This window comes from Amphiprion ocellaris, chromosome 16 (genome assembly GCF_022539595.1).
Source record: "Amphiprion ocellaris isolate individual 3 ecotype Okinawa chromosome 16, ASM2253959v1, whole genome shotgun sequence".
NCBI lineage: Eukaryota > Metazoa > Chordata > Actinopteri > Pomacentridae > Amphiprion > Amphiprion ocellaris.
The window spans coordinates 31874130-31886220 of NC_072781.1; the positions used below are offsets into that span (position 1 = coordinate 31874130).

Genomic DNA, 12091 nt, shown 5'->3' on the forward strand with positions numbered 1-12091 from the left:
AATTGAACTTACTTTTCTTAACAAATTTCAGGTTGTTCATGATATTTTGTAAAAAGATAATTCCTTAAATGTGAACATTTTCAGAATATACATTTTTGGTTGAATATGAATTATGAATGAACTAAAATGAGTTTGACACCCCTGATCTAAGAGATACAGTGAAAACTGTTGCATATCTGGTCGTCAGTTCATGATACATTCTCATCCTTTCACCTTATTATTTAAAATACGGCGTTGTTGAGTATAATTAATACATAAATATTGCTAAACAGCAAATAGAAGGCTTTAAATAGACCCAGCAGACAGAAAACTCCACAACAGCTGTGGGAACAATATTTAGTCATGTGTTTAAAATCTCATATTTTAACTTGCAGTGAATGTAAATTACTTTATTTCTTCTAAACATACATTTACCAACGTCGTGTTGTTGGTAAAGTGTTAACAGATACACAACAGGCCTCTTATCAACAGAGCGATTGTTCATGAGCTGCAGCATAAAAAGAAGATGCTGTTTGTTGGCTCCACAGGGAATCACTGAGTCTGAATAAATCTGCATGTGTGGGTGACTGTGTGTGTAAATGTGTACGTGTGTGTGTGTGTGTGTGTGTGTGTGTGTGTGTGTGTGTGTGTGTGTGTGGTGTTAACTGTGTTGTGTTCCTACATGTGGCCTCTCAGGCTGCCTAATGAATGTCAGTGTTTGTGTTCATGCATGAGTTTGCGCTTGTATGTGTGCGGTCTAACGGCCGCAGCGATAAATGTGTGTGTGTGTGTGTGTGTGTGTCGAGCCTGCACAATAAACAGTCCATTCACAGGAGCAGGACAGTTGTGGGACGACGGGACAAGAAGCCTTTTATGAGCTGATTTCTGAGCGTCGCCAGCAGAGGGAGACACAGTTTCTTCTCCGAGTCTGAAGCTTCATCAGCAGCTTCACCGTCAAGTGAAAGTCATATGTATGAAATCACATGACAAGTCCAGCGATTTCCAAGTACACAGCTTTATGGGCTTCATAATAAAACACTGAAAATTAATTAAGGAAGGCTCATTTCAATCAACGACAAAAATAGAACCACTAAAACCAGTAAAACCTGCCTGGAAGTATCACTAATTGCAGCAGGAATATTGCACATCTAACAAGTAAAACCAGCTAGCAGAGCACAATACAACAACATACAGCTGCAACAATCTGTTGACCAAAAGACAACAAATTATGCTTAATAATCTCCAATACGGAAATGAATTCTCCATTTAACCCTTCTAGGAGCAGTGAAGTGCCGCTATTAGACCAGGTCTAGGCTGGGGCTTTGGTCAGGCGAACTTTGGAGAACTAACTGAGCATGTTTTTAACAGAGAAACCCTGGAGAACCTGTGAACTGCACATAGAAAAGCCCTAATTATGGTTTGAGCTACTGCACTCCTATTTCTGTAAATCAAGGGTGTCAAATTCATTTTAGTTCAGGTTCCATATTCAGCCCAATTTGATCTCAAAATCACAGCAAAATAACCTATAAATAACCACAACTCCAATTTTTTCCTTTGTTTTAGTGCAAAAAGTACATTCTGAAAATGTTCACATTTAAGGAATTATCTTTTTACAAAACATCATGAACAACCTGACATTTCTTAAGAAAAATAAATTCAATTTCAGCAACATTCAGCCTCAGTTTATCATTTACACATTACAACTTCCAGATCACAGAGTTTCTACAAAAGAACACAAGATCTAGTCACAGCTATCTGGAACTGAATGATATAGAATTTTACTTCATGATCAAAACGATAAAACTGTGACGCTTCCATGTTCTTGCATGTGAGCATTTGCTGTTTTTCTTTGTCTACAGTGAAGATGGAGCAAATCAAATCTCAGCCTCCATTTTAGAATTCTGCATCTTGTTTACTTTCAGCCAGAAGGTAAACACTCATATTCAGGGTGGAAGATGTGAGCTGGATCACTCTTTGTTTTCTCTAAACACAGAAGAGGAAAGTGTTGTTGCCGGTCTGTAACCGTCACAGCTGTCATGAGCCAAGATTTAAAATGTGCTGAGAGGTTACTGCAACAGACCTGATTAAACGCTCCAAAAACCCCACCGATGACACAAAAACAGAATCTGATGCGTTTACAAAACCATTAATGTGCTGCATTAACTCTGATCTTCTCACTTTCAGCTACATCAGCATCCAAGAGGCTGCAGTCGGCGTTTTAGTTCATCATAAAGGTGCCTGACGGGGTTGAGGTTTAGCTTACTGTGTGCACGTTCTTCCACACACTAAAACCATTTCTTTACGTTCCCGGCTTTGTGAATGAAGTCATTGTAATGCTGAAAGAGGAAATGGCCAAACCTAAAACTGTTGCCACTAAGCTGGAAGCTCACTATTGTCTAAAAATATCACTGTAAGATGCAGCAGAAAGATTCCCAACACTGGAACTTTGAGGCATACGCCAAAGTATGAACAAGAGTCACCAATCTAAAGATCTTCATGGTTCTGCAGGAAAAAGAATCAGGCCATGTAGGTTCCTGTTGTATTGTTGTGGGTGTCTGGATTGTGATTGAATGTGTCTAATCTAAGGAGGCTCACCAAAGAAGACACTAAAACACCAAGGAGAGCGCAGTACTCCACTAAGGCTGCTCAGTCGTATCATTTACAACGGATGAAATCTTTAAACAATTTATGGTCCTCAGTGGTGGATTTGTAGTAGGATCACAATCATGTGATCGTCAGCAGGCAGCTGATGTAGTGTTCACTTGTTGTCATGGTTACAGTGACACCGTGCCGCTATCTCACAATGATACAGAATCTTTAACAAATCCGTGGATCCGGACTATAAGCCGCATCACTGCCAAAATCTAATCACTTGGTCCTTGTGTCATTTCTGAGCTTCCCTGAAAATTTCATCCAAATCTGTTTTTGAGTAATGTTGCTAACAGACAGACAGACAGACAGAGAAACCAACACCGATCGTCGCATAACTCCAACGTGTTCCTTGGCAGAGTAATAAAACAGTAAATAAAAGGTAATATTGGTGGACTTTAGTGGATGTTGAGGCTGGTTTTAAACTCTGAGAAGCTTCCTTAATCTGTCTTTGTGGGGATGGAATTCCACTTTTTCACTGCTTTAACTGAAAAAGCAGATTGACAAAAAGCATTTTAATATTTCTTTTGTTAACAACATTGAAAACAGAATAAAAATGAATGTTATACCTATGGGGCTATAAGAACTGATAATAAGAAAAACCTCCACAGCTTGAATCCTGGTTTTGGCTGTGATTCCCTCTGAGCAGATGCTGTATTCAGAGGGAACATTCTGAGTGAAGCCATCGCTCCTCCTCCTCCTCCTCTTTTCTTCCTCCTCCACACTTTTGTGTCTGACGTGTCAACCTCCTTCCAGCCAAACCACATCTGGTCGGCTCCTTCTAGATGAATCATCTGACTCTGGCTGCCATCATGTGAGGAGAGAAAGACCAGCGACCGTCGGACGGTTTGCTGTTAGCAGAGTGGGCTCTCGGGCTTCGTCCAAACTGCACAGGAAGGTCAGAGATCACACCAACAGCCACCGTGGAGCTGGAGGAGGGCTGGCATGTTGCTCAAGGGCACTTCAGCAGGATGTGACTACGGTAGATCAGCCTCTGGAGAGGGTGACACAGCGGCTGCCTGGCAGCTTTCTCTGGCTGACTGACGTGAAAATTACACAGCTGCTGCTTTACAGTGTTAGTATGTGTGTGTGTGTGTGTGCGTGTGTGCGTGCGTGCGTGCGTGCGTGCGTGCGTGCGTGCGTGCGTGCGTGCGTGCGTGCGTGTGTGTGTCGGCGGGTGGGGGGGCTAATCATCTGCCTCCTCAGCTGCAGGCGGTGTGTGTATGTGTGTGTGGAGGTTGCTTAGCGACCACATAAACTCACATATACACACATGCAGTAATTCCTTTATACAGCTATCAGGCTAACAGCATCAGGCTACAACACACACACACACACCGTCAGAGTGGCCAATCAGTCGTCTCACAGGCCGAATATTGAGTGCAGATGCAGAACTTCACTGCAGCATCTGGACTTCCATACACACTCAGCATGTTCTTGATATTAAATAGCCTTCACCGGCAACAAACTCCTCTAAAATGTCAATAAAATGACAGAAAATAGTTCCACAACCTCACATGAACACCATCAGATCATCACACTGGTTCTGTCCTACCTCAGCTTATTTGTACTTTTAATTAAATCAATCGGAATTATTCATGTCCACAGACTTTCACCTTTCACTTCCTATCTTATTTTCTGTTCCTGTTGTGCACTGAGGAGAATTAAAACCCTCCAACAGTCGATGCAGAACTTTGCTGCTCTTCGACAAACTCTAACTAAACGCCTGATTGTGTTTATTTGATGATTCATATAATAACACGAGTGTGTGTGTTTAAAGAACCAACCTCCTGTGCGGTCGGCGTGGAGGCGAGGTCTTTACTCGAATCACCCTCTCTGGCTGCCGTCTTGCCGAACAGTCGCCACCCCGTTGCATTGTGGGACGTCGCCTTGGGCTCTTTGGATTTCCTAGAAAACAGGCTCCTGAAACAGGCAAGACAGAGAGATAGCCGTTATTAATGCTAAGCCGCTCGTACTGAACGTGAGCAATTTCAAAAAATTAATGTAATACAATGACGACGGTGTAACGGTGCATCTGGAGCCAAAAGAGACGAAACACAATTGTCTGATTTGTGTTTAGAATATAAATGATTGCAGCATAAAGCTACATTTTGTTCAGTTCAAACTGAGATGCTGTACTTCCCCGTTTCTCCGTTTGTCCACATTTAATTCCTGCGTCTGTGATATCATCTCTGCAGGAAAACATCTCCGTACAGGAAGAAAACATAAAAGCAAAAATCCAGAAGTGTCTCCTTGACAGCAGTAAACGGAAAACTTTGATCCAGAAGAGTCTCCAAGGGCTGGAAGCTCTAAACTTAAAGTCTGTCCAGTTTCACCTGTTCAACTGATAGATATTGAAACCACCACAGCAGCAAATATTATACAATATGCTTAGATTTTATCATTGCATCATCCAACATTTTTTATTATTGTTTTAAATAAATTAACTGAATATTTGTGCTAAAGTTCAAAATAGGTCTGCTGCTTCATAGCCCAGGTTAAATGCAGATTATATGTTCCAACTTTGATTTCTTACAGTTAAAATGTCTTAATGTTGTGTTTAATCAGCTGGGCATTAACGTGCAGTTTGTCCAATAAAAGCATGTTTGAAATAATTTCATTTCTTCATTCAGCAAACCGATGCTTTTTAATGTTTTGATTGATGTTAGCAACGTACCTGTTAAAGCAGTAGCTGTGTAGCTAATATACTTTAATGTATAATTATTGAAAGTCATATTATTATTGCAGAATTGAACAAAAGTAGTGCAAATTGTAGATTCTCCTCATCTCATGAAGGTCCAATAACTAATGACTACTTTCATTATAAACCCCATAAACCACTGGCAGGTTTCAACGGTGTGTTATCTTCGAAGAAATTGCATTATTTATCAGAGTCTGAAACAGTAATAACTGAAAAATATGTCGGATTTTCAACTTTCCAAAAACTGTTCTGTTGGGCAAATAATCAAATCTAAGCCTAAAATTGGAATGTTTCATCAAAAATAAATTTATTCTACTTATCTCATTTTAAAATTCACCAAAAATAAACTGTCTGTATGAATCAGGTTCTGGAAAAAACAAAAAATTCTGCACTCTTCAGTGTAACTATGTAGGCATGAGTGACTCAGCTGTGACCAACAGTCACTTTACAAAAATTCAGGGACATTTCCGCTGAACTGCAGGCAGTGTTTACATAAACAGAGAGGAGAAAAGCATGATTAAAATGGTAAACGTATAGCTACATATCTGTGGTATGTAGATATATACCTTGTTTATAGTATTGGTAACATCTATATACACTTAGAAAAATGTTGTACATGTTATTTTTAGGTTCCTTTAATTGTTGTGAAATAAATTAAATGATTTGTTTTTCTGTTTGAATGTCTAATGGTGTTGAAAGGCTAACTGACGATTAGAAAACCCTTGTGCAATTATGTTAGCACATGAATAAAAGTGTGCGTTTTCATGGGAAACATGAAATTGTCTGGGTGACCCCAAACTTTTGAACGGTAGTGTATGATATTTCTGAGTTCTTTCTCCGTCGAGCCACAGTTGTACTGTTTCAGTAGACTTGCAAAACTTTCTAGTGCAGGGCAAAAGCTCATAGTGAGTAAAAATACGACAGGAGCATAAAAACGCTAAAAATCCCCACAACTTCCCTGAGCTAACTCTCTTTTTTTGTCTTACTGACAAATTTAAATACAAAGACATTCTGATATTTTCTGTCCTACAAGAGGAAAAGCAAAAAATCCTTACACTTGAGAAGTTGTGACCAGAGATTTTTTTCAGTTGTTGCTTGTTCTACTTAGTCATCAAATAGTTGAAGGACTTGTCTTTCCATTGACTCATTGCTGGAGCTCTTCAGGTAACTGCAATTGCTAACAAAGGTTTCTAGAAAGCAGCATGTAAATCAGTCAGTGTTCAGCAGGCAAATTTAAAGTTTAGGATAATTTTAGACTGCTGAGGAAGGTTTTATAAACAGTGGAGCACCTTCAAAAAATAGCGAGTTGACCCTGATTTAAGATTTCTGCTTTGTTTTTAGATTACCTCTACAGTATATACCATCTCCCCAACTAACCATATCACTCAAATAAACCAGTACTGTGTGTATTAGCTCAGAATTTATTACAATTAATTCCAAATTTCCAGGAAACCTTTGAGGCAATTAGTAAGAAATTAAGGACCCACAAAAAAAGCCATAAAAAGTTTCACTTCTTGTGAATTTTCCTCATCGCTCAGACATTTGAACAGCCTGACAGTTTCTCATTCTGTGGCAAATTGTCAGAAAATGGGATTATTGTCACTCTTCCAGAAAACAAAACATTTCACAACAAACTATCTCAGTTCCTCAAAACAAATAAAGGAAGACACGCAGCTATGAACGGTCAAGACGTAATGCGGTAAATTCCTCCTGATGGTGCGGTTTTTAAAGTGACGCTGGACACAAAAAGCCAGATCAACAGTTTTACATTCGTTTCAGTGGAAGAGTCTGCTGGTCAGAGGAACTGGGAAGGAAGAAAAGGAACCGAAGGAATCAAGAAAAGGAAGTGGAGGTGCGAAAGTGAAGAGCAAACATGTACAGACGTAACGCCGTGGTCCCCAAGTCCACAGCAAAGCAAATATTATTCCTCCTTCTCTCTGCAGATTCAACTTTCTTCTCTCCAAACACTTCCAAAAGCGGACACGCATCTGCAGCAAATTCTTAGCTGGATTATTAGACATTATGTGAACGCTTTAACTACAAAGATTTATCCTTCTTGTTGCAGCTGATAATAATAACCCAGCGAATACATTTACTGCTTTCCCCCGACCATGACGCCATTATCAGCACAATTTGCTGTTGTCTCTCTCTCATTATTTTCTAACAATAAACCTGCCATCTCCATCCATTAGTTTCCTAAATGTCCCTCCTCCTCCTCTGTTTCTGCTAATTTTGTTTTCCATATCTGTGATGAGGCTCCCTGAATACGTCGAGAGTGACAACGAACAAGTAAAAACTATTTTTATCGTCGACCGAACTGTCAATTTTTTGTTTATTTAGTCTGTAAAATGTCAGTGCATTATGGAAAAACATCCATCACAGTCTCCAAGAGCCTCAGATAAAGTATTCAAACAGTCCAAAATACAAATAACAAGCGAGTTTATAGACACAAACATCAATTGATGCCATAAAGGGACCAATAAATCCCAATATAAGATCATGTGATACAACCTACCCAAGACAAACTACATTTTTCTGATCAAAATGCCACAACAAAAAGGGGGAAAAAAGTTCCACGAGTTTATATTACATGTTAATTTTCTAAATGGAATCAGTTTTATTGCAGAATAGACTTTCACATAAGAGGAATCTGACATGGTGATTTGGTTCATTAGAGCAAACAATGACAAGTACAGGACTTCTAAAGAGTGATAAGAAGATTTTAAAGGAAAACAAGGATTCAAAGGCGAATTAAAAGTACATTTTACAAGTCAAATAAACAACAAGAGTAATTAAAGCTGCAGGCAGCATTGGTCGGGTCCTTGCGTCCTTGCTGGTCAGCAAATCCAAACTGTCAACCAGGTGGCGCTATCACTCTGAATGTATATCAGTCTAAGTATGTTATCAGGGCCAGACTCTGATCACACGTGTAAAGTTTCAGGTAGACTGGAGCATGTACAGGCTAGTCAGACAGCACTTCCTGTCCACCCACCAGGTGACGCTATGACTGTGACTGCCTATGGAATTCATCAGGGTTGGACTCTGATTACACATGTAAAGTTTGAGGCAGATTGGAGCTTGTACAGGCTAGTTAGACAGCACTTCCTGTGTCATGGCGAAACATCGAGATTCCGCCAGCCGACATTTCCAAGCCCTTGGACTTTTACAGAGCATTTTGATAAATTTTAATCACCCATGCCTGGTGTACATCCTGGAAAATTTCAGCTCTGTCTGGGTTACCCCGTTTGAGTTTATAGCTTTTGATAATGTGCAAAAATTGGTCCAAAATCATCCAAAAAATGACACATAATTCAAAATGGCCGACTTCCTGTTGTGGTTTGAGTATTTGTGCAAGTTTTTTCGTGCGTCCTGATGTGTTACAGATGTCAACCATATTCCATAGCTGTAGGTGAAATGTGGTTCGAGGGCTGAATTTTCATAGTATTGCAGGGGGGCAACACTGAGCCATTTTGCCCCTTTGAAATATCTAATTTTTTGCCAGTCCTGATGTGTGTGCAAATTTTCACACATTTTCAAGTATTTTTAGGGCCTCAAAAATCCATTTCTTTCGTCCGAAGAAGAAAATATAAGAAAAAAAAAACCCATGCAGCAGAAGAGGTTCCTTCCACCGTTGGTACTCGGACTCTAATAAAAAGTAACAGGAATATTTGCAGCGCAGGACTGCGCAAATATTTGAATAAAAATGTGCAACTTGACATGTAATAATAATAGTCCTATTTAAGGACCTTTGCATTAATAGAACTCCACTTACTTCTTGCTGTAGTGGAACAAATGAAAGAACATATCAGGAATAGAAAAGGGGAAGTTATTGTCCAAAGGTTATCCCTGGTGGGTCTGTTCTTGCTCTTTAACTGAGATTAGTCAGTCTCCACATGACCTTAGATTTCACAGTGTGAAGAAGATCTGAGCTCAAAACCCAATGAGGGAATAAAAGCATCGGTCTTTTGCTTGTAGTGTTGGAAGGTTAGACGCAACAGGCGAAATTGTCACTATTCATACCGCTGCATGTGAGGAAAAAAATGACAAAAACGCTCATTCCATGTTTTGCTTTGTGTTGGTTTCATCAAACTGTACCTCAGATCAGAAGCAGCCTTGTTCTCCCAACAGAAAACCAGAGCAGCCACCTGTAGCTGCAGATATAAAACACACAACACTGCAGCGCGTTTTGTTTAGCAGACTGTGTGTGTGTGTGTGTGTGTGTGTGTGTGTGTGTGTGTGTGTGTGTGTGTGTGTGTGTGTGTGTGTGTGTGTGTGTGTGTGTGTATGTGTGTGTATAATTAACCAGGTGGTGATCAGAGCTAATTTATTCATTAAATAATTAAGTGAAATATAATAGGAGCAAAAAGCTACAAACTGTTGGCAGTAAAAATGTGAAAGCTAAACTTGTGTAAGACTCTTTATTATGCACATTTACAGGTTTATAATTGTATATTTACACAGAAAATGTTAACACGCTTTAAAGATTTCATATCATGCCCCTTATTCAGTAAATTAATGCAAGCCTTACATGTCCCCAGAATGTTTCTTTTCATTTCCATCAGCTCAAAATACTGCAAAGATGGTTCATATAACCCTGACTGCTGGTTAACATGTAGTCTTAATAAGCTGCATTTTTGTCACAATTTCATGCTTGGTATTTTGCCCGACAATAGAAACAAAAAATGTGTAAATGAGACAGTAGTGTTCATTTGTAGTCATAGTTACAGTGACGATGTGCCACTATCCGGTAATGATACAGAAATCTTTAACAAATCCGAGGATCCAGACTATAAGCCACAGACAGACAAACCAACACCAATCGTCACATAACTCCGCCCTGTTCCTCGGCAGAGTAATAAAAATGTCTTTTCACTACTTTAAGGTTAAAAAAAATAACATTATTGTTCTCACACTGTACATTCCTGCAGCACCTCTTTCCACCCTCTGTTGGAATTGCTTCATGTTAGCCCCTGTCCCTGTAAGGCCCGCCTACCAAAAAGCCCAGTCTGCTCTGATTGGTCGGGTGGCCTGAAGAAGGCCAGGTGATGTGGATAACATACGACCACAGATTTCTGATTATTGGGATGTCGCTCTCGCAGAAGTGACTCTGGAGTGGAAATAGTGTGGGACTTAAAGGCAGCTACTCATTCTCTGTTTGAAGGTTAAACCCTTGACGCCTGAATTTATTTACATTTAAATAAAAAACTTTTTTTGTGTGTTTTTGCTTTCCAGCTGATGCTAAAATAAGTTCAGATTGTTAATTTATCTATTACACATAGAACATAGACATATAATAATAATAATAATAATAATAATAATAATAATAATAATAATAATAACAGATACATAATAATGAGGTCCCACTCCAACTGGTCCTATGAGAAACCAGTGCTTGCAAAAGGTTCCAAGGTACGTATTAAATAAGCACAAACCGGCACTGGGGGAATAGATACGCTATCTCGGCTGCAGTCTGAATGAAAGTGGTATGTTGGTAATTCCTAACAATAGGCGTCACGGGGTTAAACTAGCCATCAGGCAGTTCATGTAAATGAGCTGTATGGTGATGTAGAAAAGCAACAGGACTTTAAACGTGGCATTTTAGACACATAAGGAGAAATGTTCTCTGTCAGAGACCTTTTAAATATACAAACAAGCAGCTGAAGGAAAGTGGAAAAACCCCAACAAGCACAACATGTGCTCTTTAACTGCAGTAGTGCTCCTGGCTGCATTCATTATGAGTGGATGTGACCGTCCCTGACCTGCCCTCAGCACTGAACCAAACAGCCAGCGTGGACTTTTTCCAGCAGGGCTGTTTTCTCCTCGCTGTTTCTCTCCGTCTGTCTGGATTTCCTCCGAGACGCCGTGACATTCCATGCCAGCTGCCGAGGCTGGCGGCCAAACCAAAACCAGGCCAGACGCAGACGGAGATTTAACAAACAGAACTTTTCCTACACCTGCCAGTCACACGAGATTTCACTGCCTCAGTAATGACAGATAATCTGGCCCTCTGGAAAGGGTTTCTCTGCTGAATTCTATTCAACTTTTTACCCTTTTTCACTTCCTTCTGTGTCTTACAGGAATGTTGCCAGTGTGCTTCAGATTACAAGCAATATTAAACTTTATTGCCTTGAAGGAAGTTTGGACATAAAGCATCTAAAAGTTCATCCATTCATTATCTATGCACCGCTTAATCCTCATTAGGGTCACAGGGGGCTGGAGTCTATCCCAGCTGACTGAGGGTGAAGACAGGGGACACCTGGACAGGTAACAGTCTATCACAGGGATACATATAGAGACAAACAATCAATTTAGAATTAACCAATTAACCTCAGCATGTTTTTGGACTGTGGGTTTTTTCCGGGTTCTCCAGCTTCCTCCCACAGTCCAAAAACATGCTGAGGTTAATTGGTTAATTCTAAATTGATTGTTTGTCTGTATATGTAGCCCTGTGATAGACTGGCGAAGACATTAAAACAAAAGTTTGAGCAGTTTATCTTTAGAAGATACAATTTAAATTACAACATCAAATAAATAGACATCACTCGGGGGATGCAATCACATGAAAACATAGAACAGATTTTAATGCAACATGTGATTGAGACTCAACACTGGCTTAGGCGAAGGTTAGGGTGAACTTAGCTGAGATAGACTCCAATCCTGTTTGCCACGTTGCCTCAAAGACGCTCATCTACACTTCCTGCCATGTTCCTGGCTCTAAATCCCAACAACAACGAGCAAAACACCAGATCTACTGCACGTCAT

The 12091-nt window shown here is 39.9% G+C and overlaps 1 protein-coding gene across 1 annotated transcript in view; it reads right to left on the reverse strand.

The window, feature by feature from the left end:
• The window catches only part of LOC111562832 (TBC1 domain family member 12-like), a 41654-nt gene that overhangs the window by 19334 nt on the left and 10229 nt on the right, over positions 1-12091 (reverse strand). The window contains exon 2 of the mRNA XM_023261577.3: positions 4416-4551. Coding sequence (XP_023117345.2) covers positions 4416-4551 — 136 coding nt within the window. The remainder of the gene's footprint in view (positions 1-4415; positions 4552-12091) is intronic.